General features: G+C 41.5%; 1 protein-coding gene across 2 annotated transcripts in view; it reads right to left on the reverse strand.

Annotated features, from left to right (window-relative positions):
- The window catches only part of NKTR (natural killer cell triggering receptor), a 92,314-nt gene extending 72,183 nt beyond the window's left edge, over nt 1-20,131 (reverse strand). For both annotated transcript variants that reach the window (XM_073629485.1, XM_073629484.1), the window contains exons 1-3: nt 20,028-20,131; nt 15,223-15,298; nt 45-119 (exon numbers count right to left, since the gene is read on the reverse strand). In XM_073629485.1, the coding sequence (XP_073485586.1) occupies nt 45-119; nt 15,223-15,280 (133 nt within the window). In that variant the 5' untranslated portion in view covers nt 15,281-15,298; nt 20,028-20,131. The remainder of the gene's footprint in view (nt 1-44; nt 120-15,222; nt 15,299-20,027) is intronic.
- Between the last annotated feature and the right edge of the window lie 4,802 nt (nt 20,132-24,933).

Below are 24,933 nucleotides of genomic sequence, written 5' to 3' on the forward strand. Positions count from 1 at the left end.
TGCTAGGGGGGGCGGCTTTATAGTAAGATGCCACCTTCACCTACCTGTACACAGGCACAGGAAGTTCATGCAAGTTTTAGGACAGACGTCGGAGAAGAGCTGAAACACAATACGGCCAACTGCAGAGGGAAAAAAAAAAAAGAAATGCAAAAGTATAGTAAAAAAAGTATAGTAACAGAAATGACTGAATGTTCTCATCAGAAAAATGCACAAAGCTAGTGATTGTAAAGTCATTTTTTTTTTTTTTAAGGTAAAAACAACATGTTATACTTACCTGCTCTGTTTCAGTGGATTCACACAGAGCACCCGGATCCTCTTCTTCTCTGGTCCCTCTTCGGTGCTCCTGGCCCCTCCCTCCTGTTGAGTGCCCCTATAGCAAGCAGCTTTCTATGGGGGCACCCAAGCTGAGACACAGTCCACTCAGACACGGAGCCACGGCCCGCCCCATTTCTATTCTCATTGGCTGACTGACTTTGATTGACAGCAGCGGGAGCCAATGACACCACGCTGCCGTCTCAGCCAATATGGGGGGGGGATTCCGGGGCAATCGAGACATTCCTACAACATTGCTGGATCTTCCCAGTGAATGACTGTGCGGGGGGAGGGGCGTGTCAGGACAAGTATGATCGTTGGAGGAGAGCAGGTTGAGTTCCCAGGGCAGCTAGAGAACTAACCACTCTGTGCTCCTATGCCTAGTGTGGTCAGTTTTTACTAAGAAAGCAGAGGGACTGGCAGGAACACCAGGGATTTCACATAAAGGAAGTAATACAAAGAGAACAGCATACTTTTTCATACAAGTACATGGTACAGCAGGCACATATCAGGAATATGAAATGTTGGGTTTACATATTCTTTAATACAGGCTGGACAATTCCTGGTCACCAAGACAGGAATCAGATTTCCAGTGACCGGGTCAATGGGAGGTACTGCTGGGTGGGGATGTGATTGCCAGGCTATTGTTCGGTAAAGCCAGCACCGCGTGAGAATGTAGACGCTTATATGACTGCACTGACAAGTCAGCATCGCACGAGACCGAGCTAACTATCAGCTTACTTGTGAAAGTGATTCATGCGAGACTCCCTTCCATATATGTAGTAACATACTGTCCCCAACCCTCCAGAGTGCCCAAGGCATCCATGGCGAGTGCCAGCAGCGAAATCAGTTCTATGTGCCAAAATTCCCCTAGTTAGACTAGCCAATAAGAAATGAGCTCTGATCACTTCTGTGGCTGGAGAAGCTAATCAAGCACGATTTGTGCTCATTTAGCTTCAAATAGAGTGCGGAGGTGAGGTTAGGGGGTCTAATAGATCCCCGATGCCTCCCTAAGGAGAACCTGTTTATGTAAAGTGTTTTATTTTTTAGTTTAATTTTATTAAGCTTTAATTTTTAAAACGTCTCTGTTTTTTTTTTTTTTAAAAAGAGAAGTTTTAAAAATTAAAGCTTAATAAAATTAAACTTAAAAAAAAGTCATAAGCCTCCTTTCTCTCACATACATGCTCAAACGTAGGCAAAAATGTGTCAGGTGCGCTTGCGTATGAAAATGATGATGCCAGACATATTAACCCCTTAACGCCTCCCCCTTCCCAGCCCTATAAGAGGTTTCTAATGCCGGGGTCTCTGATCACGTGACCGCCGTGATTGGCTTTCACTGTGGTCACATGACCGGAAAGCTCCCGTTTGCTGGCAGTAACTGTGTCGGGAGCGCGTTTACATTCTGGTACACATATACGGGTACCGCCGGCATGAAAGGGGTTGTAAGTATTGTGGTGCACGCCGAAGTGCCATCATGCATGGTTAATGTGATTGTAAGAGTCATTTTTTTTTTTTTTTAAATAACAAACATGTCATACTTACCTCCACTGTGCAGCTCGTTTTGCACAGAGTGGCCCTAATCCTCCTCTTCTGGGGTCCCCTGGCGGCTCCTCCCTGCATCAGATAACCCTCTAGGAGAAGCACTCTCCCAGGGGGGGGGGGGGGGGGAATTACCTCCCGAGGCCAGCATTTGGCGTCCATAGAGGCCGAATGCAGGACTCGGCCCCGCCCCAGAGTCATTGGATTTGATTGACAGCAGCGGGAGCCAATGGCTGCTCTGCTTTCAATCTATCCAATCAAGAGCCGGGAGGCCGTGGAGAGAGAGACAGCACGTCCCTGCCGACTGAAGGGGTTCTGGTAAGTAAAATGGGGGGGCTGGCGACTGCCAGGTGTTTTTTCACCTTCATGCATAGAATGCATGAAGGTGAAAAAACACAAACCTTTACAACCCCTTTAACCTTAAAAAGGAGAAGTCCAGCCTGAGCTCGTTTGGCTGGGCTTCTCCTATTGATCCCAGGAGTGCAATTCATTTTTTTTTAGCAGAGCGCGGTCTGAATTCCGCTCTCTGCTGAAGTCACGGATATCAGTCCAGGCACCGCGTCATCCCGACAAAGTATGAACTGACGCTCGTCTCAATGAGGCGCTGACAGCCTAAAACGGCCACTCCCCTCCACAGCTCAGCGCTCCAGTGAGCGAGGAGGAGCAGAGAGGAGAGATGATGATTGACAGTCAGCAGCTCTTCGCTCGGGGATCTGTGGGACCGATGCTGCATCCACCTAGGTAAGTATAATGGAGTAAAAAAAAACAAAAAAAAAAACAAACTTCTCTTTAAGGCCTCATGCACACTGGATGTTTTTTGACGTTTTTACAGCAGCTGTTTTTGGCTGTAGAGGTCTTTTTCTACAGTCATTAAACTCTCCATCATGTTATCCTGTGTGTCCATGCACACATAGGCTGTTATCAGCAGTTTTGGGCAGTGGCGTTTTTGAGCAGTAAAAAAAAACCCCAAAACTAGTGGGTTCTGAGAGACATGTTTCAGCTGTAAAAATGCTCTAACGCTGATAAATGTCGATAAACACTCAAAAAACATCGCTCACCAGTGTTTAACGTTTTTGATCCATTAAAAAAAAATTAAAAAAAAAAATAATTTTTTTCTTCAAAAAAAAAAAAAAAATGCTAAAAAACACTATTGCAAAAACGTTGAAAAAAAAGTTGAAAAACTCACTGCAACGCTACTGGCGTTTTTATAACGTTATTTTAACGTCCAGTGTGTATGAGGCCTTAAAATCGAGGTGCTGTAAAGGCTTTTAAAGAGTACCGTATAGACAACTTGGGGTTTTGTGGATTGACGTGTTGGGTATCTATTTACTTGACATAACCCATTCTTTTATATTTTAATCAAAAAATTGGGTATTGTATATATGCACCAAAATTAATTTGAGAGCGTTCTTTACTGAAAATAAAATTTTAGCTGCACTAATATTGTGTGACAAAGTATATATTTCCACCTACGACCATTTTATTGTCCAGAGTCTCCGATTTCAGGAAAATAGATAATCTTTTTAAAGGGGTTTTAAGTAATCTTTGGGCCTAAAATGTGCATTTTCAGACTAGTAAAAAAAAAACAAAAAAAAAAACAACCTACCTCTCGGCCTCCCCGCTGTTTTGTCAAATGACGAGCGGGGCGGCACTACTCTCCTTCTGGGGAGGACGTACTCCCACTCTGGGGGCATGCAGAGCGCCAACCCCCATCTCTCTACACATTACCCATCCCAGTAAAGAGCCGATGGATGAGGTTCTTTTACCCATGTAATCAGCTGTGTCCAATCACAGCTAAACACATGTAAACAGTTAGTGCCGGTTCACACTGATGCGAGTTCATGACGAATTTGATGCGTCAAAAACATTCTAAATTCGCATGTCATCCATAAAGTCATTGTTTTCAATGACCGTCGTTCACATACATGCGTTGCGATTCCCCTACGAATGCGATGCGATTAAAAAAAGGGTCTTGTGCGAGTTTACTGCGTTGCGTTGCGAATTTAGCCTCCATAGACATCAATGTAAATCGTTCTGGAATCGCATTGTTGGTTCAGATATGTGCGAATTCCACCACACTACTCTCCACAAAAACCAGGAAATACACAGGAAGTTAACACCTTTTTTCTTTTTCCATTATGATTCCATTGGCTAGAACATCAATCGCAGCTATGACCAACTCCTGAAATTCGCGGTAAAATCACGTTAAAATCGTGGTAAATTCACGGTAAAATCGCACCTCACACAGGACAAAAAAACAGAACAAATTCGCAGCGCAGCAGTGTGAACCGGCACTTATCGGCATTTCCTCCCTCGCGCTGGCAGCGAGCGAGAGGACAGGAGAGCGGATCAGCGGCATGTCCTCACAGCAGAGATCTGCACTGATGATCAGTGCCGCCCCATCAGCGAAGGAGGAAAAAAAAAAAAAAGACTAATTTACAAAAGGTTATAACAGAAACTAAGGTCCCTTTCACACGTGTGCGACTTGGGAGTGCAAAGTCGCACAACAAGTTGTACCCCTATGATTTCCGATGATAACCATTCATATCTGTGCGACTTAAAGTCGCACCGACTTCAAAGTAGTCCCTGCACTACTTTGGTCCGACTGATGGTTGGGGAAAAAAAAAAAATGGATGGCCTCTAAAAATAGTAACCGTAAAAACCAAGAACAACAATTTGTACCATCATCCAAGAATGAATGCAATAGAGGTTTGGGAACCTGGTCCCCAACCAAGGTTCGCCAAGAGCAAGGGAGCAAATGGACTATGCGAGTTGAGGACCTCAAGTTTACACGGGCAGTCCCTGAAATCGCGTCAAAATCGCACCCGCAAAAATTGCGTGAATTTCAAGCAGCGGAATTGTGAAAGGGGCCTAAGAAAAACATTTTTCAATAATGTTGGCTTTTATTGTTTATTTAGCAAAAAAATAAAATAGCACCAAAAGAAAGCTCTATTTGTGTGAAAAAAAAAAATGCTAAAAATGTCATCTGGGTACAGTGTAGCATGACCGCGCAATTGTCATGAAAAGTGCAACAGCGCTGAAAATTGGCCTGGGCAGGAAGGAGGTGAAAGTGAACAGTATGCAAGGAGTAAAAGTTGCTCTAGTGTCAAAGTAATCTTCTTATTTGAGATCTGCAGCGGGTGTTAGTGCAATCTTAACGACACGCCAAACGCTGTGCCTTTGCCTGCACTGGATTGCATGGTACAAAGCAACGAACGTCTTTGGTGCAATTTGAACCAGAGTGGATTTGATTTAAATCAAGTCGATTTAAATCACTAGTAAAAAGTCTTGATTTAAATCAACTCGCTTTAAATCATAATCTTTAAAGAGCAACTTTCATCTCTGTCCTGCAGCGGCTCCTCCTCTGACCAACTGTTGGCTCCTCCTCTGACCCCCCGTCGGCTCCTCCTCTGACCCCCCCGTCGGCTCCTCCTCTGACCCCCCCGTCGGCTCCTCCTCTGACCCCCCCGTCGGCTCCTCCTCTGACCCCCCCGTCGGCTCCTCCTCTGACCCCCCCGTCGGCTCCTCCTCTGACCCCCCGTCGGCTCCTCCTCTGACCCCCCCATCGGCTCCTCCTCTGACCCCCCCGTCGGCTCCTCCTCTGACCCCCCCGTCGGCTCCTCCTCTGACCCCCCCGTCGGCTCCTCCTCTGACCTCCCGTCGGCTCCTCCTCTGACCTCCCGTCGGCTCCTCCTCTGACCTCCCGTCGGCTCCTCCTCTGACCCCCCCATCGGCTCCTCCTCTGACCCCCCCGTCGGCTCCTCCTCTGACCCCCCCGTCGGCTCCTCCTCTGACCTCCCGTCGGCTCCTCCTCTGACCCCCCGTCGGCTCCTCCTCTGACCCCCTGTCGGCACCTACCGACTCCTCCTTTGACCCGCTGTCGGCTCCTCCTCTGACCTCCCGTCGGCTCCTCCTCTGACCCCCCGTCGGCTCCTCCTCTGACCTCCCGTCGGCTCCTCCTCTGACCTCCCGTCGGCTCCTCCTCTGACCTCCCGTCGGCTCCTCCTCTGACCCCCTGTCGGCACCTACCGGCTCCTCCTCTGACCCGCTGTCGGCTCCTCCTCTGACCCGCTGTCGGCTCCTCCTCTGACCCGCTGTCGGCTCACCAACAGTTCCATTCACTTTAATGGGACGGCTGGTGATGCGGCGGTGACACAATAAGGTGAGGGACGTGGTGGCAGCAGGTGAGTGGACGCCGCTAACAGGCGCTGCCATGATGGATCTAAAATGACAGGTGCTCTTTAAAATGTAAGGACTTATTCTTGTTGGTTGTTAGAACCTTTAATATTTGCAAACAAAGTGAAGGTTTCCTATTTAGGATAATAAGCGATCAGGTGAGTAAAACAGCGATATCAGAACTGATTCAATCATACAGTTTGTAGTGTACATAGATTTGCAAAACAATGGTATAAAGGAATATTCCTGAGCTTTGTTTTATCTCATGGTTACTGTGAAATTGTGTGAATGCATCAATGCAGTGCATGTTCTCTCAGCTTGGATTCATTGAATGAGTTTACCAAAAATGTAAATATTGCAGAATATACAGCCTCATGCTACATAACTAAGCTCCATTTCATGCTGAATAAACTAAATCAATAATGCATAATAAATAAAAAATTATATTTAGAAAGATTTTTACTCCAAAAGCATTTTATTAAAATAAATTTGATAAAAAAAACAAAACAAAACAATTTAAATAAAAAAATGTGATTTAAATCAAATAAATAAAATAAATAAAATGCAATTTAAATTAAAAAAAAGTCGAAGTAAAAATAAAAAAATCAGATTTAAATTTAAAAAAAAAAATCAGATTTAAATTTAAAAAAAAAAAATCAGATTTAAATCAAAATAAATAAATACATTTAGAAAACGCGATTTTAAAAAAAGCTGATTTAAATTAAAAAAAAATCTGATTTAAATCAAAATAAATACATTTTTAAAAAATGCGATTTATATTAAAAAAAAAAAAAAAAGCCAATTTAAATTTTTAAAAAATCTGATTAAAATAATAAAAAAAAAAAAAAAAAAAAAAAAAGAATGGGGTCTTAATGTAAATTTCAACTTTTTAAACTTGGTGGTTTGAGGGATTTGTAGTCTCGCTCAGAGGCCCGTACGATGGGGAAAACTGGCACATAGAGAGCTCGTTGTCACCCTATAAACAGGAAGTGCCTGAACAAGGACCTTCATGGCAGGAACACCGGAGATTATTTTACTGAAAGCTCAACATGTACAAAATATGAAAATGTTTTTGAAATGGAATATGTTAAAAAATAATTTTTGCTGCCCTCCATCATTCCTCTCCGGACAGGAAGCTACAACCTTCTCAGCATATCCTGCATGGCGATCAGATCCTATAACAAGGGCCCTCTTGTTCTAATGGGAGCTCCTGTCTGGTATTCCATCCTCTCTCCAGTATGTTAATGAGAGACACACATTCTCCAGCAGCTCAATAACCACATACGGCAGCTGCAGGAGGAGGAGATGAGGAGGACGCCACGTGTCAGAATGTCTCCACATTTCTATTTTCAGCATTTCTGGTGGCGGATCAGCTTTGCCCCCAGGCTATGAAGATCACACAGAGAAGCACATTCCAGAAGAGGGCGCTAACAGTCATATAATGCCGGGCAGAGACCCTACAAAGACCTCTGGTACGGGGAGTTCCCCCCTGCTGCAAAGAATAAGTAATAAGTAATAAGACACATTTCTGTATCAGTTCAACTTGTATTCACCTCTCCGGAGAACACAGAATGTAATGACCAGAATGTCACATCATGGTAAAGAGAGGAACCAGAACTTAATGTAGAACTAGAGGCAAAACTTACTTTTTTTTTTTTTTATTTTGGATAGACCGGGGATGGGGGGGATGGGGTCGGTTACAACCCCTTGCAGATTTTTTTTTTTTTTTTTTCCGCCATCTCTGTCCCATTGCAGAGATTTCCATTCACTTCCTGTCCCATAGCCGAACAGGAAGTGAGGGAAAATGCCTGCAAATTAAGGGAATTCACTGGGGACCCCCCCAGGTTGCCAGAAATAATCTCTCCATTGAAAGATTTCCCCTCTATTAGTTTTCTGGGGACAACCCAAAATTTTGGGATTTTCTTTTACTTTCAATGATAATGGTAAGCAGGACTAATAAAGAGGGTGAATCTCCTTAAAGGGGTTGCAAAGGTTCGTGTTTTTTCACCTTAATGCCTCCTATGCATTAAGGTGAAAAAACACCTGTCAGTCCCCCCCCCGTTTAACAAAGCTGACCCCTCGAACTTGTCCCACGGGGACGCGTCGTTTCTCTGCCCGGGGTTCTCGGCTGTTGATTGGATAGATTCATAGCAGCGCAGCCATTGGCTCCCGCTGCTGTCAATCAAATCCAATGACGCGAGCGTCGAGGCCAAGTCCTGCATTCGGCGTCTATGGACTCAGGAGTGCACCCGCAAGGTAACCCCCTGGGAGAGCTGCTCCTAGGGGGTTATCTGATGTGGGGAGGAGCCGAGAGAGCAGCCGGGGGACCCCAGAAGAGGAGGTTCGGGGCCACTCTGTGCAAAACGAGCTGCACAGTGGAGGTAAGTATAACATGTTTGTTATTTTTTTTTTTTTTTTTTTTTTTTTTTTTTAAACTCAAACCTTTAGTGTCTCTTTAATGGAGGCAGAGACAGCAATAAAAATTGACAGAGCTTCTTAAAAAAAAAAAAAAAAAAAAAAAAAAAAAAAGAAGTTTAGTTTCGTGTGAGCTCTTGCGGGCGTCTGCCTTTGTGTGCGAGCACGGAAGGACAGGGGCACTTTAATTTTTTTTTTTTTTAACTATTAATTTATTTTAGTTTTTTATTTTGACAATGTTGCTTTGATTTTTTTTTTTTTTTTTTTTGGGATCACTTTTATTGCTGTCACAAGGAATGTAAACATCCCGGTGACAGGTACTCTTTAGGCCCCTTTCACACTTGTGCGACTTGTCCTTCGATGTCACATGGCAAGTTAGTACTCCATGATTTTCAATCGTTCATATCTACTTTGGCCCGACTTTGAAGCGACCGGAGGTCCCCAGACCTCAACATTATATAGGCATTGCTTCAAGTCGCGCCTTAAATCGCGGCCAAAAAAAAAAATCATGGAAAAATTGCGCGACTTTCAGGTTGCAGAAGTGTGAAAGGGGCCTAATGGAGAGATCTGGAGTCTATAAGACCCCCAAATTCCTCCTTTGTACATGAAAGCATTCAAAACACCAAGATCAGCGTTTTTGAAAAACAAAACAATATTTTTTAATTTCTGCCAAAAAACGTATCCAATAAAAAAAAATAAAAAAATATCACATTTCTGCATCAATTAAGGCCAACATGTTTTCTGCTACATGTTTTTAGCAAAAAAAAAAAAAAATAAAAAAAAAATTTAAAAAAATAATAAAATCGCAATAAGCGTATATAGATTGGTTTGCACAAAAGTTATAGCATCTACAAACTATGAGATATTTTTATGGAATTTTTATCTATTTTTTTTTTACCACTAATGGCGGCGATCAGCGACTTATAGCGGGACTGCGACATTGCGGTGGACAAATCGGATACCAACTGCCACTTTTGGGGACCAGTGAAACCAATACAGTGATCAGTGCTAAAAAAAAATATGCACTGTCACTGTACTAATAAAACTGTCAGGGAAGAGGTTAACATCAGGAGAGATCAAAGGGTTAAATGTGTTCCTAGGGAGTGCTAACTGGTGGGGGGGGAGAGGAGGTGCTTTAACTGTAGGAAGACAGAAATCCGTGTTCCTATTTAGCAGAAACACAGGATCTCTGTCTTCCCTACTAACAGAACGGCGATCTGCCTTGTTTACCACCATTCTGCCTCTGTTGGGAACGAACAATGAGTCGGGAGAGCCGAGACCCTCGTGCAATAATAGCTGGATCAAGATGGGCTCAGGTAAGTGTTAGGGGGGCTGCTGCACACATAGAATGCATGAAGATAAAAAAATAAAAAAAAAACCTTCTGTATTTAGAACTTTAAGCCTAGGCATAGTGTAGATCACATGGTCCCTGGCTACTTGAAGCACTTTATATCTATAAAGACTGCAGAGAGCTCTGGGAACTATACAATAAGATACACCATATGGACAAAAGGATCTTGGACACCTATATAAGATTGTCGGACATCCCAATCCAAAACCAATACTATGGAGCTGCTCCACTTTGCACAGCCCTTTAACAGAAAGCAACATACAAATGCCATCATCTAATGTGGCTTCTTCCACCAAGGGCAGAAAATAGGTTTTAGATAAGATTATTTATAATGAGCTGATGTCTTACACATGTACATAAAAGAATATAATTCCCCTTTTAGCAGGACACAGATCTACTAATAGTGGGCCCCTAAGGCAGGCCATAGACGGTGTAAATTTATTTCCGGCAAACATGGTTGCAGAAAAAAAATTCAGAAGAATCCCCCATCAACACAGACAGTGCTGACATGGGAATCCCTCCTGCCGAACTATCGTCTGCTCCCGGCTGAGGTTCCTATACAGGACAGCAGAGGTCCTCACCTCTATGATCATTGGTGATTCTTATAGAAGCAGGTCCTCACCTCTATTACAATCAGGGGTTTCTATAGAGGACAGCGCAGGTCCTCACCTCTACAATCATGAGGGGTTCCAATAGAGGACAGCGCAGGTCCTCACCTCTATCATGATAAGGGGTTCCTATAGAGCAGGGATCTTCAAATAGCGGCCCTCCAGCTGTTGCGAAACTACACGTCCCATTAAGCATTGTAAAAGTCTGACATTTACAGACATGATGGGAATTGTAGTTTCTGAACACCTGGAGGGCCATAGTTTGGAGACCCCTGCTATAGAGGACAGCACAGGTCCTCACCTCTACAATGATGAGGGGTTCCTATAAAGGACAGTGCTGGTTTTCACCTCTACAGTGATCTGAGGTTCCTATACAGGACAGCACGGGTCCTCGTCTCGATGATTATGGTTTCTATAGAGGACAGCAGAGGTCCTCACCTCTATAATGATCGGGGGTTTCTATAGAGCATAGCAGGGATCCTCAGCTCTATAATGATGAGGGGTTCCTATAGAGGACAGCGCAGGTCTTCACCTCTACAATGATGAGGGGTTCCTATAAAGGATAAAAAATATATAATAAATGTGCCCGCGCTAGTATAGTGTCACATATAAAATATATAAAAAATATTTTCACATATAAAACACATGTAATGTGATAAATAAAACCATACAGGTAAAATATAATGCAAATAACTATAAATGATAAACCACCGAGTGCATATAAAGGTGCAATCGTGGTAGTAACTAATAAAAGTGCAACGTGCTAAAAATATAAATATCAAAACACTTTCCAGTGACAAATGAGTGTATATCCCAATTAATAAATACAAATCACAAAAAAACGTGAATAAATAGTGTCCATAAAATGAATAAACATCATAAGCAGCTGATCGTATGGCGTGCGGTATGGCATGTGCAATCCTCCTCCTCTGCTGACAGCTCCGTCCTACCCCTCCCCTTTTTTTTTTTTGACGCGTATTCGGCACAGGGGTTTCGTGCCTTCCTCTGGGGGATAACAAAGGCACGAAACCCCTGTGCCGAATACGCGTCAAAAAAAAGGGGAGGGGTAGGACGGAGCTGTTAACAGAGGAGGAGGATTGCACATGCCATACCGCACGCCATACAATCAGCTGCTTATTATTTTACCTGTACAGTCTGGTGCACTCTAGCACCCATCCAATGTGAGTACCCTCTTGGAGGGCTTATTCTTTAATAAATGTCCTGGCTATATTGCACTATGGAGTCCCTCTGTTTGTTTTTTCTATGATTTTGGATCTTGGTTTTACCTGAGAGGAGTGTTTTTGCACCATTGTAACCTGAGTGAGCCTAGCAGTTTCACCTGGGAGGAGTGTCTTTGCATCATTGTATCCTGAGTGAGCCTAGGAGTGGCCCCAATGCTTATTTTGACACCGTTTAATTACTGTGTCACAGGACTGAAGGTGAGAGCAAGCACATGTGGGGTGTCACGGGAGAGCAGTTTTCACGTGTTGTGATTTATACACCCATCAGAAGAAGCATGATGTTTATTCATTTTATGGACACTATTTATTCACGTTTTTTGTGATTTGTATTTATTAATTGGGATATACACTCATTTGTCACTGGAAAGTGTTTTGATATTTATATTTTTAGCACGTTGCACTTTTATTAGTTACTACCACGATTGCACCTTTATATGCACTTGGTGGTTTATCATTTATAGTTTTTTGCATTATATTTTACCTGTATGGTTTTATTTATCACATTACATGTGTTTTATATGTGAAAATATTTTTTATATATTTTATATGTGACACTATACTAGCGCGGGCACATTTATTATATATTTTTTATCTATCTACACGCAATGAAACGTGGTTCAGTGCTTGCAGCTTAAATAGTTTACTCCTTAGAGGCATTAGTCCATCTGTGGCTCGCAAGACACCTATATTTTGTTCCTATAAAGGATAGCACGGGTCCTCACCTCTATGGTTAGGGTTCATACAGAGGACAGCACAGGTCCTCACCTCTATAACAATCAGTTCCAATAGAGAACAGCACCTCTACAGTGATCGGAGATTCCTACAGAGGATAACATAGGTCCTCACCTCTATGATTAGGGTTCCTACAGAGGACAACGAAGGTCCTCACCTCTATAATGATCAGGGATTCCTATAGAGCGTAGCACAGGTCCTCACCTCTATAATGAGGGGTTCCTGTAGAGGACAGCGCAGGTCTTCACCTCTACAATGATCAGAGGTTCCTATACAGGACAGCATTGGTCCTCAACTCTATGATAAAAGTTCCTACAGAGGACAGCACAGGTCCTCACCTCTATAATGATGAGGGGTTCCTATAGAGGACAGCACAGGTTCTCACCTCTATAATGATGAGGGGTTCCTATAGAGGACAGCACAGGTTCTCACCTCTATAACAATCAGGGGTTCCAATAGAGGACAGCACAGGTCTTCACCTCTACGGTGATCGGAGGTTCCAATAGAGGATAGCACAGGTCCTCACCTCCATAATGATGAGGGGTTCCTGTAGAGGACAGCACAGGTCCTCACCTCTATAATGATGAGGGGTTCCTGTAGAGGACAGCACAGGTCTTCACCTCTACGGTGATCGGAGGTTCCAATAGAGGATAGCACAGGTCCTCACCTCTATAATGATGAGTGGTTCCTGTAGAGGACAGCGCAGGTCTTCACCTCTGCAATGATGAGAGGTTCCTATACAGGGCAGCATGGGTCCTCACCTCTATGATAAAAGTTCCTACAGAGGTCCTCACCTCTATAATGATGAGGGGTTCCAAAAGAGGACAGCACACTTAAAAAAACGCACCATGCCTCTTACTAAATACCTCAGACGGTCTACTTTCCAAAAAGGGGTCATTTGGGGGGGGGGTATTTGTACTTTCCTGGCCTCAAGAAATGAGATCGGTCGTCAGTACATCAGGATTGAACGATTTTCAGATATATATCCCATGGTTTGTGGACTCTATAACTTTCCTACATACTAAATAATATACACTGATTTTGGTTATTTTCAAAAGTGATAAATACAATTTAGCCTAAATTTATGAAGAAAGATTATTTGCAAAATTTAATTAAAAGAACTAAGAAAAATTAATTTTTACACAAATGTATTTGTTTATTTAGCAAAAAATAAAAAAAACCCAGAGGTGATTAAATACCACCAAAAGAAAGCTCTATTTGTGTGTAAAAAAAAAAAAAATGCTAAAACTTTTGTTTGGGTACAGTGCTGCACGACCGCGCAATTGTCAAAGTGCAACAGTGCTGAAAGCTGAAAACTGGACTGGGCAGAAAGGGGGTAAAAGTGCCAGGTATTGAAGTGGTTACATGTTAAAAACAGTCTGTAGTTTTACCTGTGCTAAAGTCGATCGATCGTTCGATAGAAGGGGTCAGCACAGTTCTGAATATGAAAAAAAGATGCCCGATTTTTGTTTTGTTACATTAACAAAAGGTGGTAGACATTGGAGATCTCAACACTTTCCTTCAATAACAGATTGGGTAACGGAATTAAACAAGCTTATGGAAAAATTATCGGCACGGCTGTATGACCGATACTCTGATTTTCAAGATGTATGGCTCCCCTGGATATCTTTCATGGAAAAACCTGGATTTCCTTATTATCCTAAAACTCTCCTGTGTGACCATAAAACCCATTTTTCTTTATATATTTTGTCACCTTTTTGATCTTTGGAATAAAATTATTTTTTACTTACATTGTATCATTTATGGTAACGCCCTAAAAATCCCACCCAAGGGGAATCCTTTGATATTTTTTTATATATTTTATTAGACGCTCTGTTGACAGGCCCAAGTCCCCCCCCCCTTTTTTTTCCCCCTTTCTTTCTATTTTTATACTTATGGTTATTATTGCTCAACCACCATTGTGCACCTGTAAATTATTTTTAATATTTTTCACAGTAACCCATCTTAAATTTACATGGGCAGATTTAACTTACATTTCCATGTTGCTAATTTTGTTGTTTTTTTCTTATGTAATTTTTTTTAAATTACATTTTTTTTATTTTTACACTGTTGCTTTGATTTTTTTGTTTTTGTCGGGGGGGGGGGGAATCACCTTTTTTGCTGTCACAAGGAATGTAAACATCCTTGTGACAGCGATAGGCATGTGACAGGCACTCTTTATGGGAGAGATCCTGGAGTCTGCAAGACCACAAATCCTTCCTTTACACTTGAAAGCATTCGAAACACCAAGATCGGCCGTTTTTGAATACTTTTGCGATTTTGTTTTAAATTGTGCTTTATTGTACATTTCCATGTTGCCAATTGTGTTTTTTTTTTTCTTTTTCTTAAAGCTGGAAAAACGTGACGTGTCCCAGATGATTGCCGAGAGGGGGTGTGGGGTGTGGAGGTGATCTCCCTTACGGCGCCGCGGGTGCGCCAGGGGGAACTGGGAGCTGGAACCCTCTAAAAAGAGGGTCTCCACCCCCCCACCCCACCCCCAAAAAAAATGACATGCCAAATGTTGCATGTCAGGGGCTCACCTTCCCTTAAAGCGGAAGTTCCATTTTTGGGTGGAACTCCGCGTTAAGTAAATTTCTAGAATGAAAATTTCAATAAAAACAAAAACAAAAAAAAAAGGAAATCAAAATAAAGATGGTAAATGCAAACTATTTTTTAGAAGTATAAAAATGGTATAAATAGTAAAATATAAAAATAGTATTCAATAGTAGTCCAAACCATCCCATACTCCCAACCAGGGATAGTTCATAAATCGGTAAAACTTGCTACCAAAGAACCAGCTAAGTAAAAAAAAAAAAAAAAAAAGAGAGAAGGACAGACGGCTACTTACCAGGATCCCGATTGATCTCCACGTCGAAGTAGCACTGGGGTCGGGCTTTCTCTCCCATCTTAGCTGATCTATAACTCTGAAATCAATGAGAAGAAGACAGAAAAGAAGCAGATGTCACGATGTGGAAGGATGCTGGCGGTTCGGAAGGTCGGGGAGAAATGAGGATTCACAGAAGACACCTGACACACTCATACATCCAGTACAGCCGGTTCTGCCTCCCCCAATCCCCTCCTCCTCCTCCAGGTACACCGACACATCAACTTCCTCATTTGTAAATAAAAGAACACACTGAGAGCCTTGTGTCCCTCCCGCTCACCATACCGAGGATCTGCAGGGACAATGTAGGGAAATCAGCAATGCATCAGAGCAAATAACGGAGGACTTCATGCAAATCCTTTAAAGGGCCAGTCCACCCAAAAGAGATTATTTCAGCGGAAGGTTCGCTCAGGTGGGACACACCGGCTGCTGACTTCTGCAACTTCCAACAAGATTTTATACCACAACTTTGAGACTTAAGCCTCGCACACACGATCGGATTGTTCGCCAACCGAAGGGCGGTGTGTCGGGAACTTGTCTCGCATACAAAACGGCACACAATTGTCGGCCAACAAACACGAACGCCACCCTTTGGGCACCTTCTGCTAATGTCGTGTTTGGTGAGGACTGATTCCGAGCATGCGTGTTTGTACTTTGGTGCCAAAAATTTACTAGCCTGCCATCCAACATTTGTTGGTGGAAAGTTGGCCAACAATTGTCTGATGGAGCGTACTAACGGTCGGATTTTTGGCAAACAGTCTGTCATCACACAATTCCCTGCCGAAAATCCGATCGTGTGTACGAGGCTTAACTCTTGTCTGCCTGAGGACCTCTTCAGACTGAGCGGAATCTGTCCAAGTGGATCTCTCCACTGATCCCCGCTGAGCAGACGGATGACAGGTCTGTGTTCACTATGCAGAACGGACACAGCCGCCCGCTGTTCTCTACGGGGCAGTCGGATGGAAATGGACTTCCTGTCCGTATCCGTCCGATACGCTGGAAGGATGGGGAACAGATCACCATTTGTCTGTTTTTAACAGACCAGATTGGATGCCGGCGGGTGACAGTGGACATGTCTGCTGACATCTCTCACACCCTGGAACTCTGCTCTCTGTACGCAGCGCACCTCTGAACCCTGTGCACAGCGCACCCCTAAAACCTGCACTCAACGCACCCCTGAAAACTGCGCGCAACGCACCCCTGAAAACTGCACGCAACACACCTCTGAACCCTGTGCACAGCGCACCCCTGAAAACTGCACGCAACGCACTCCTGAAACCTGCACGCAACACACCCCTGAAACCTGCACGCAACACACCCCTGAAACCTGCACGCAACACACCCCTGAAACCTGCGCGCAAGCTCACCCCTGAAAGCAACACACCCCTGAACCCTGCACACAATGCACCCCTGAAACCTGCGTGCAGCGCAACCCTGAATCCTGCACCGCACTCTTGAACCCTGCACGCAATGCACCCCTGAAAGCAATACACCCCTGAACCCTGAGCACAGCGCACCCCTGAATCCTGCACGCAGTACACCTCTGAAAGCAACACACCCCTAAACCCAGCGCACCCCTGAACCCTGCACGCAATGCACCCCTGAAACCAGCGCACCCCTGAACCCTGCACGCAATGCACCCCTGAAACCAGCTCACCCCTGAACCCTGCTCGCAAGCGCACCCCTGAAACCAGCGCACCACTGAACCCTGCACGCAATGCACCCCTGAAACCAGCTCACCCCTGAACCCTGCACGCAATGCACCCCTGAAACCAGCTCACCTCTGAACCCTGCACGCAATGCACCCCTGAAACCAGCTCACCCCTGAACCCTGCTCGCAAGCGCACCCCTGAAACCAGTGCACCACTGAACCCTGCACGCAATGCACCTCTGAATCCAGCGCACCCCTGAACCCTGCATGCCACACACCCCTGACCCCAGCAAGCAATATTCACTATATATATGTTCGCATGCTGAACGTGCCGAGCCCGCCAGAAAGTCGGCACGGCACAGCGCTAATCACAAGTAGGGAGACATTTCCCGATCTCTGCAGCCGCACATCGGGAAATGTCTCACTGATTGTGATTAGCGCTGCGCAGACTTGACTTCCTGGCGGGCTCGGACGCCGGAGCTCATCCTTAATAGGGACATTTGGGGTGTAAACAGGTCCTTACACGGAGTGTATTGGGCAATATGGAGTTTATACAAGACCATACATGGAACATATACAGTAAAATGGGTTGTATATTGGTTGATATGGGGTGTATACAGGAACATATATGTAGTAGGGTTATCTGGAGTATATAGGACCTTATATGGAGTGTAAAGGAAGATATGGGGTGTAAACAATGTATACATGCCCATGGCTTTTTTTGGGGTGTGTATATATGACTATATATGAAATGTATACAGTAATATGGATGGGGTTTATAGAGGCGCGTGTATGGAGTTTATAAGCAGACATGGGGTGTAAATATGACCATAGAGAGAGTGTACCGGGGGGGGGGTGTGCTATGGAGTGTATTTAGGATCATATAGAGCAGGGATCTGCAATAAGCGGAACTCCAGCTATTGCAACACTACAAGTCCCATCATGCCTCTGGGTGTCATGCTTGTGGCTGTCAGAGTCTTGCGATGCCTCCTGGGACTTGTAGTTCTGCGACAGCTGGAGGTCCGCTTATTGCATATCCCTGGTATAGAGGGTGTATAGGGTAATACACTTTGAATACATGACCATATATGGAGTGTATAGGTTGCTAAGGGGTGTATAGAGGACTAAATATGGAGTATGTTGGAAAACATGGAGTGTATAGGGCGATATGTGGTGTATACCGGACCTTATATATAGAGAGTCTATGGTAGAGGTCGACCGATATATCGGCCGATATTTGGCGTTTTTTACTTAATCGGCATCGGCCAATTGTGCTGATAAAAAAGGCCGATTATAACTTCAGCCATGACTTGCAAATGACTTCTGTAATAGAAGTTAATGCAAGTTTCCTGAAGTTATGTGTGGAGAGGATTCTCTCCTCCTCTGGGCAGCCTGCCAAGTCTGATAAGAAGATACATTGTATCTCTTTCAGGTTCTTTTTATCAATAGACTAAACTCCTTGTGTAGAAGTTTTCAGTTTAACCATTTAAAGACTAAATCTTTTCTGACACTTATTGCTTACAAGTCAAAATCCTGTATTTTCTGCTAGAAAATCACTTAGAACCCCCAAACATTATATATATTTTTTTAGCAGAGACCCTAGAGAATAAAATGGTGATTGTTGCAATATTTTATGTCACACGGTATTTGCGCAGCGGTCTTTCAAACGCAATTTAAAAAAAAAAAAAAATACAGTAATGAATTAAAAAAAAAAAACCTAAGCAGTAAAGTTAGCCCATTTTTTTTTCGTCCAAAAGTTTTGATTACCTGTTTTTGTGTATTTATTATTTGATAGTTTTTTTTTTTTTTTTCTTCTAAATTATACATACAAGTGAACTGATTGAAGGTTTGTTTTGTTTAATGTTTAAATGAAAAAAAATGTCTGTATTACTTAAGGTTGCTTTCACACTGGAGCGGGCATGCGTTGATGGTAAAACGCTGCTAGTTTTAGCGGCGCTTTACCATCATTTTAGAGGCGCTATTCGGCTGCTAGCGGGGCGCTTATAACCCAGCTAGCGGCCGAGGAAGGGGTTAAATGCGCCCCTGAAGCGCCACTGCCAAAACGCTTTGCAGGCGCTTCGGCTGCGGTGCGCATTCATTTCAATGGGCAGGAGTGGTGGAGGAGCGGTATACACCGCTCCAAAGATGCCGCTTGCAGGACTTTTTTTTAACATCCTGCCAGCGCATCGCCTCAGTGTGAAAGCACTCGGGATATCACACTGAGACTGCAGGGGAGCCGTTTTACAGGCACTTTACAGGCGCTATTTTTAGCCCAAAAGCGCCTAGAAAACGCCCCAGTGTGAAAGGGGTCTAACTGTTAGATTTTATGAGATGAAGGGAAAAAAGAAAGGAAAAAAAAAAAAATCGGCCAAATATATCGGCCCAAAAAAATCGGCATCACATATCGGCCATCGGCCACCGCGATTTCTAAATATCGGCATCGGCCAGAGAAAAACCCATATCGTTCGACCTCTAGTCTATGGGGGCGATTTGAGGGGTGTTTATAGGTCCATATTGTAGGATATGTATGCTGTATATTATACATACAAAAATACATACCCTACTCATATAGGGAGCGTAAAGGTAATATAAGGGGTTATATTGGACTGTATATGTGTGTATATATATATATATATGTTTGGGGTCATATAGGAGTGTATACCAGACAGTATATGGAGAGTATATATAAAAGGTGGAAACGATGAATACATTCATACATATGGCATCTATAGTATTATATGGAGTGTAATCATCCCCATATATGGAGTCTATAGGGGTGTATACAGGACCATATATGGAGGTGTACACAATGTATACATGACCATATATGGAGTCTATAGGTGTGTGCATAGAGGTGTATACATGGAGTGTAGTGTATAGGGTGATATATGGGGGGTGTATACAGGACCATATATGGGGGTGTACACATGACCATATATGGAGTCCATAGAGGTGTGTATAGGACCTTCTATGGGAGTGTATAGGGTGATATGGGGGGGGGGGGGCTATGGGGTAATATATGGGTGGGGTGTGTATAGGACTACCTATGGGGATTGTAGGGGGAGATGTACAGTGGGAGGAGTTCGGTGGACCCTCCGGTGGGTCTCTCGGTGATTACCTCTCTCCGCCGTCTCCGTTTCCTCCTCCCGCAGTCTCTGTCCGGGGTCCTCAGCCGCGCTGCATGCCGGGAAGTCGCCGTGACGTCACCGGGGCTGCCCCGCGCACTGCCTGTCTGGCCCGATGTAATAATAACTCTGGCAGTCAGCAGTTGCTCTCCTGGGGCTGTGCTGGGACTTGTAGTTCCCTGTGGGGGGGTTGGCTGGATAGAGATTGGGGAATATCTGGAGAGCTTATGGTTACTATAGGCTGGCAGTGCATGCTGGGAGTTATAGTTCTCGGTGGAGGGGGGCAGGATGCAGAGTACACCCCCCCCCCCCCCACATGCTGGGATTTGTAGTCATTTAGTAATTTCTAAGTAGAACTAAAGGCAAAACTTTTTTTTTTTTTTTTTTTGCCATTTGTGTCCCCATTGGGGAGATTTCCCGTCACTTCCTGTCCCGTAGTCAGAACAGCAGATTCCTCTCAGTGAAGGCTGGAAGGGGCTCCATGGAAGTTTTCTTGAATCCTTAGTCCCTGTTCACGGACGGGCGTAGCAGAAATGCAGCACGTTTTTCTGCAAACCTGCCAAAAATTCCCTACACGTTTTGCGGTGCCGTTACTTTTTAATGGCACCCCAAACGCGGCTGGCAGCCACGCATTTGCTACAGGTTTTCCGTGCGACAAAATGCGTGAAAAAGGCGGAAAAAAAAACTCAACGCAAAACGCACTTGGCTGATGTCCAAAATGTGGTATATGAGCTTCTTTTAGCACATTTAGGCCGCATTCTCACCTGAGCGCAGCGTCTTTGAGCGTTTTTCTGGCGATTTTATGCACGATTTTGGTGCGTTTTTATACATTGTTTTTGAACTTTTGGCATTTTTTTTTATTAGCCAATAATTGCATCATTTGTTGCTAGGCATTTCCATTTTGTTTTTAGCTTTTCCATTGGCTTTTATTATTCTTTTTTTTTTTTTTTCCGTTAGGGTAAGGGGTTAAGGTTGGGGTTAGGGGTAATGGTTAAATATTATTTATTTTGTTGGTATTGTGTTAATACTACTACTACTATTACTACTACTAATAATAATAATAATCAATAAATGTAAAATATATACAAAGATAAATACAAATGTTCATAAATAATTCATAATAAATACATTCAATAAATGAGCACTAAGTAATAATAAATAAATACATAATTAACCCCTAACCTAAAGCTCTAATCCTTAAAAAAAAAAAAATTAATAGCTAAACACTCTAACCCTAACACTAAATAAATAAATACATACATTATTATTATTATTATAGTAATTTTTTTTGGTTGGGTGTTTATGTATTATTTTCTTTTACTATTATTAATAATAATAATAATAATAACTTATTTATATATTTTTTAAGGGTAGGGGTTAATTATTATTTATGGATTACTACATATTATTCATTTATTTTATTTATGATGATTTTTGTTATTTCTTTTACATTTATTTATATATGTGTTATTACTATTTTATATGATATATATATATATATATATATATATATATATATATATATATATATATGTATGTATGTGTATATATATATATATATATATATATATATATATATATATATATATATATATATATGTATGTGTGTGTGTATATATATATATATATATATATATATATTTTATATATATATATATATATATATATATATATATATATATATATGATATGATTTATAATTATTAATTAGTATTAAGATTATTATTATTTATTAATAGTTATTTAATTAAATATAAATTAATAATTCCTAATTATTTTTTGTATTTTTATTTTATATTATTTATAATTATTAATAATTATTAATTAGTTTACACAGTCACGAAACGCATTGAGACAACAGATGTCATGTTTAAATTGTATACTGTATCCTACCACGTCATTGTGGATTCTGTTCATGCATTATGTATTTGATTATATTCCAGTCATGTGCTATCAAATTTTGGCTTTTCTATATGTATCATGTGCTATCCTTTTTTTGGATTATTTATGAATTATGTATTAATGTATGAAATAAAGTTTGTCATTCAATATTTTACTTGATGCAGGTATTTAAGTATGTATATATAGTATATACATTTTTTTATCGAATATGAATATGAATTATTATGAGACAAATGTCCTACTCCTTTACACATATTATAGATATGGTAATAATAACTCCACACAACATTTGACCCTCCGCGTACTTCATTCAAAGTCCAGCTTCCTTGTTCTCCCTTGTATATTTATATATGTAGATTTCAGGATGTGGATGTAGTAGCTGTCCCTAGAACTGGTAACACCACTTTGTAGTATTAATTTAAGATTATTAATAATATTTATTAATAATAACGTAATTAAATAATAATGAATATTTATGTTTATTTTTTAATATTTTTATTTTATAATATTTATCTTATTTATATAATGAATAATTATTCATTAGTTTTAATTAAGAGTGTTATTAATAATATTTATTCATAATTAATTATTAACAAATAATTATATTTATTAGATTAATAAATAATTATATTTCTTTTTTTTAGATATTTTTATTTTATATTATTTACAATTATTAATTAGTATTAATTAAAAGTATTATTAATCATATTTATTCATAATTAAATATTAATAAATAGCTATATTTCTTTTTTTTTTAGATATTTTTATTTTATATTATTTATAATGATTAATTAGTATTAATTAATATTTTTTAATAATGAATTGAGTATTAATACATACTTAATATTTTATTAGTATATATATTTTTTTATATTTTATTTATATTTTTAATATTTATACTTTTTATTTTTATTAATTAATATTTATTAATGATATTAATTTATTCATATTAATAATAATTCATTATTATTCATTTATTATGGTCGGCTGACGGTTGCAGGTTTCTCGCCGAAGGCGAGTCGTTTTTGCATTAAATCGTTGGATCGGAGTCTCTTTGACCTATTGCCAGCTGCTGAGTTCTCTGAAACAAAGGATTTCATTAAAGGAGGATTGTTTTGGCAGGGGTCCACCATTGGGGCCACGCTGGGCATGCTGTGACATTATACACCAGACACGGATGTGGGCAGGTCAGGTGTCTATATTTCGCTGGCTACATCCTGGATCTTGTCAGGCGTGTACAACGAAATTAATTGTTCTTTTTCTCGGAACATTATATTTGTTTTATTACAGGATCGACGTTTTGGAGCTCACCAGACCATAAAGACGGTTAAAAAAAAATTCCAGGTATGGCAGTTTCTATATAATTCCATTTGTTCACCTTGGATCAGTGTAAGTATGTACAGTATGTGCTATAATTTAATAAAAATATTATGTAAATTTAATAAAATAAAATATAAAAGTTTACACTAAAAAAATGTGTTATGCTGTTGTACATACAAAAAAAAAAAAAAAATGTTTTCAAATAAAAGACATTACGTCCACAAAACAGTCCCAAAGCGATAATTCCAACTATGAACTGAGAAGCCCCCACCAGTCTCCAACCACCATCACATGGACATCCTTACCAGAGCTCCTTGAGGGTTAGGGGCTGATGTGAATGTACAATATATGTAAAAGCGCTGCGTAAAAAAAATCCACAAACAGTCCCCAAAGTGAGATTTCCAACTAATGTGCTCCAACCACCACACCACATGGACATCCTTACCAGAGACCACATAAGGAAGGAGGCCTAATGTTGCTTTAAATGTCTCTAGGAAGAAGAAGCCTTAGAATCCGTCACACTGGAATAAAAGTACCGGCCTCCACCGAATTGTCACATCCACCCCAGCCAACCGTTGGACGATGTTCTATGGGACGATTTGCGTAAGGGCGGAGCCAAGCAGTGACGTCATTGTCTAGATGTTTTCTATCTTTTGAGTATATGAATGTAATAAAATGATGATCGTAAATACGACACTATGAGGTCTCCCCGTTCTTCTCTATGTGTGACCTGCTGCCTGGGGTGGATGTGACAATTGGGTGGATGCCGGTCTTTTATGTTTCACGGTGGGGATGGTGTGTTCAGGGTGATGTGCAGTGTTAGTTTTCCGCCACACATAGAGTTTTGATTTTAGGCCAAAAAGTTGAATTTTGGTCTCATCTGACCAGAGTACCTTCTTCCACATGTTTGCTGTGTCCCTTGCTTATTTTCGCAAACTGCAAAGGGGACTTCTTATGACTTTCTTTCACCAATGTCTTTCTTCTTGTCACTCTTCCATAAAGGGCAGATTTGTGGAGAACACGACTAATAGTTGTCCTGTGGACAGATTCTCCCACCTGAGCTGTGGATCTCTGCAGCTCCTCCAGAGTTACCATGGACCTCTTGGCTGCTTCTCTGATGAATGTTCTCCTTGCCCGGCCTGTCAGTTTAGGTGGACGGCCATGTCTTGGTAGGTTTGCAGTTGTGCCATACTCTTTCCATTTTCGGATGATGGATTGAACAGAGCTCTGTGAGATGTTCAAAGCTTGGGAGATTTTTTTATAACCTAACCCTGCTTTAAACTTCTCCACAACTTTATCCCTGACCTGTCTGGTGTGTTCCTTGGCCTTCATGATTCTGTTTGTTCACTAAGGTTCTCTAACAAACCTCTGAGGGCTTCACGGAACAGCTGTATTTATACTGAGATTAAATTACACACAGGTGGACTCCATTTACTAATTAGGTGACTTTGAAGGCAATTGGTTCCACTAGATTTTAGTTAGGGGTATCAGAGAAAAGGGGGCTGAATACAAATGTACGCCACACTTTTCACATATTTATTTGTAAAAAATGTATAATTTTCCTTCCACTTCACAATTATGAGCCACTTTGTGTTGGTCTATCACATAAAATCCCAATAAAATACATTTACGTTTTTGGTTGTAACATGACAAAATGTGGAAAATTTCAAGGGGTAT

The sequence above is a fragment of the Aquarana catesbeiana genome, linkage group LG05 (genome assembly GCF_042186555.1).
Source record: "Aquarana catesbeiana isolate 2022-GZ linkage group LG05, ASM4218655v1, whole genome shotgun sequence".
Lineage (NCBI taxonomy): Eukaryota > Metazoa > Chordata > Amphibia > Anura > Ranidae > Aquarana > Aquarana catesbeiana.